At 52.5% G+C, this 1,414-nt stretch overlaps 1 protein-coding gene across 1 annotated transcript; it reads left to right on the top strand.

The window, feature by feature from the left end:
• Positions 1–321: 321 nt before the first annotated feature.
• LOC104272367 (feather keratin 2-like) lies at positions 322–639 on the top strand. Its single transcript, XM_009867343.1, has one exon. It carries the CDS (start codon positions 322–324, stop codon positions 637–639), a length of 318 nt encoding a protein of 105 aa, XP_009865645.1.
• The last annotated feature ends 775 nt before the right edge of the window (positions 640–1,414 follow it).

Genomic DNA, 1,414 nt, shown 5'->3' with positions numbered 1-1,414 from the left:
ACACTGTCCAACTCTTATTTCCAGCTCATGCCTTGTCTCCCTCATGGCATGAGAGGATGCTCGTCTTACATCCTTCATGATGAGATTCTCCCCACCGTTTCTCCCAGGTGCACCTTGAGCCCTGGGCTTGATGAATATTGGCAGTGGTCTTTCGGTCTTGTGGGAAGAAGAAGCCAATAGGAATCTATACAGAATCTCCAGCTCTTGTCCTCAGCTCTTGCTGTGTCTCCCTTGTAGTATCACAACAGAATGCTCCTCTTCCACACCTCATGTTCTGCTTCACCCTTCCCTCTCTCATAGGTGCACCTCTATCCCTGCAACATGTCCTGCTACAACACCTGCCTGCCTTGCCGGCCTTGTGGCCCAACCCCGCTGGCCAACAGCTGCAATGAGCCCTGTGTCCAGCAGTGCCAGGACTCCAGAGTCGTCATCCAGCCCTCCCCCGTGGTGGTGACCCTGCCCGGACCCATCCTCAGCTCCTTCCCACAGAACACCGCTGTGGGCAACTCCACCTCTGCTGCCGTTGGCAGCATCCTCAGCTCCGAGGGAGTCTCCGAGGGAGTGCCCATCAACGCTGGGGGCTTCGGCTTCTCTGGCATCAGCGGCCTCAACTGCGGCAGGAGGTGCCTTCCCTGCTAGAGCTGCTGGACATGGCCCTAGGGAAGGTCCCCAGGGGCCCACATGATAGTACAGGGTTGGGAATAGAGCATCTTCTTGTTGCTTTCGGAGAGGTCCTGAGAAATCCCATCACCTCTTGCAATGGTGTTGGGCCAACCTGGGCTATCTGAAAGCACAGCTCATGCCTGCTTTTCCCTTCTTCCAGTCTCTTCTTTAGCTGTTGTGTTCTTGTTCTCCTGTGCTCCCCTGAGCTGTGAGCCCCACCAAGCTAGCCCAGGGGGAACATGTTGGCCCTTCTCCCTCTGTGGGGCAGGCACATGGACACCTGGTGAGAACTCTATATCAATCATCAGGCACAACTCCTTTCTGCCCCAGTGCTTCCTGCACTCAGATCAACCTCATTTATGTCTTTTGCCTCATTAAAATTTTTCTGCATCCTAGCTCACGCCTCTGTGTCATCCTTCCACCTGCAGATGTTCTTCCAAGATACCCAGGGTAACTCATGTTGTTCAGGAGATGGGTGGTGGTTGTCCAGGAGGTAATGGTTTGAGATGTTTTTGCAACAGCCATTAACAGAGGGTGCTTGGAGTAAGCTCACCCTCTGTCAAACTGAATCCACATGTTCAAGATCTTTCTTGCATTACATGTTTCTCATTCTACTTGCCATCAGGTGATTGCCTGTAGTTTGAACCACACAATCACTCGCTCATTGCTGTCCCCTCCTTTTTGGAAGAAGGAGGAGAAAATTCAACTACAGGGTTTAAGGACTGAGATTAAGGACAAAGAAGGTTCACTC

Source organism: Apaloderma vittatum, unplaced genomic scaffold (assembly GCF_000703405.1).
Source record: "Apaloderma vittatum isolate BGI_N311 unplaced genomic scaffold, ASM70340v1 scaffold124, whole genome shotgun sequence".
NCBI classification, from domain to species: domain Eukaryota; kingdom Metazoa; phylum Chordata; class Aves; order Trogoniformes; family Trogonidae; genus Apaloderma; species Apaloderma vittatum.
Note: the sequence above shows the minus strand (reverse complement) of the source record. Positions and strands in the feature narration are given on the sequence as shown.

Bases quoted from the DNA above. Each gene is read 5' to 3' on its own strand.
- LOC104272367 (XM_009867343.1), top strand. From the start codon at position 322: ATGTCCTGCTACAACACCTGCCTGCCTTGCCGGCCTTGTGGCCCAACC.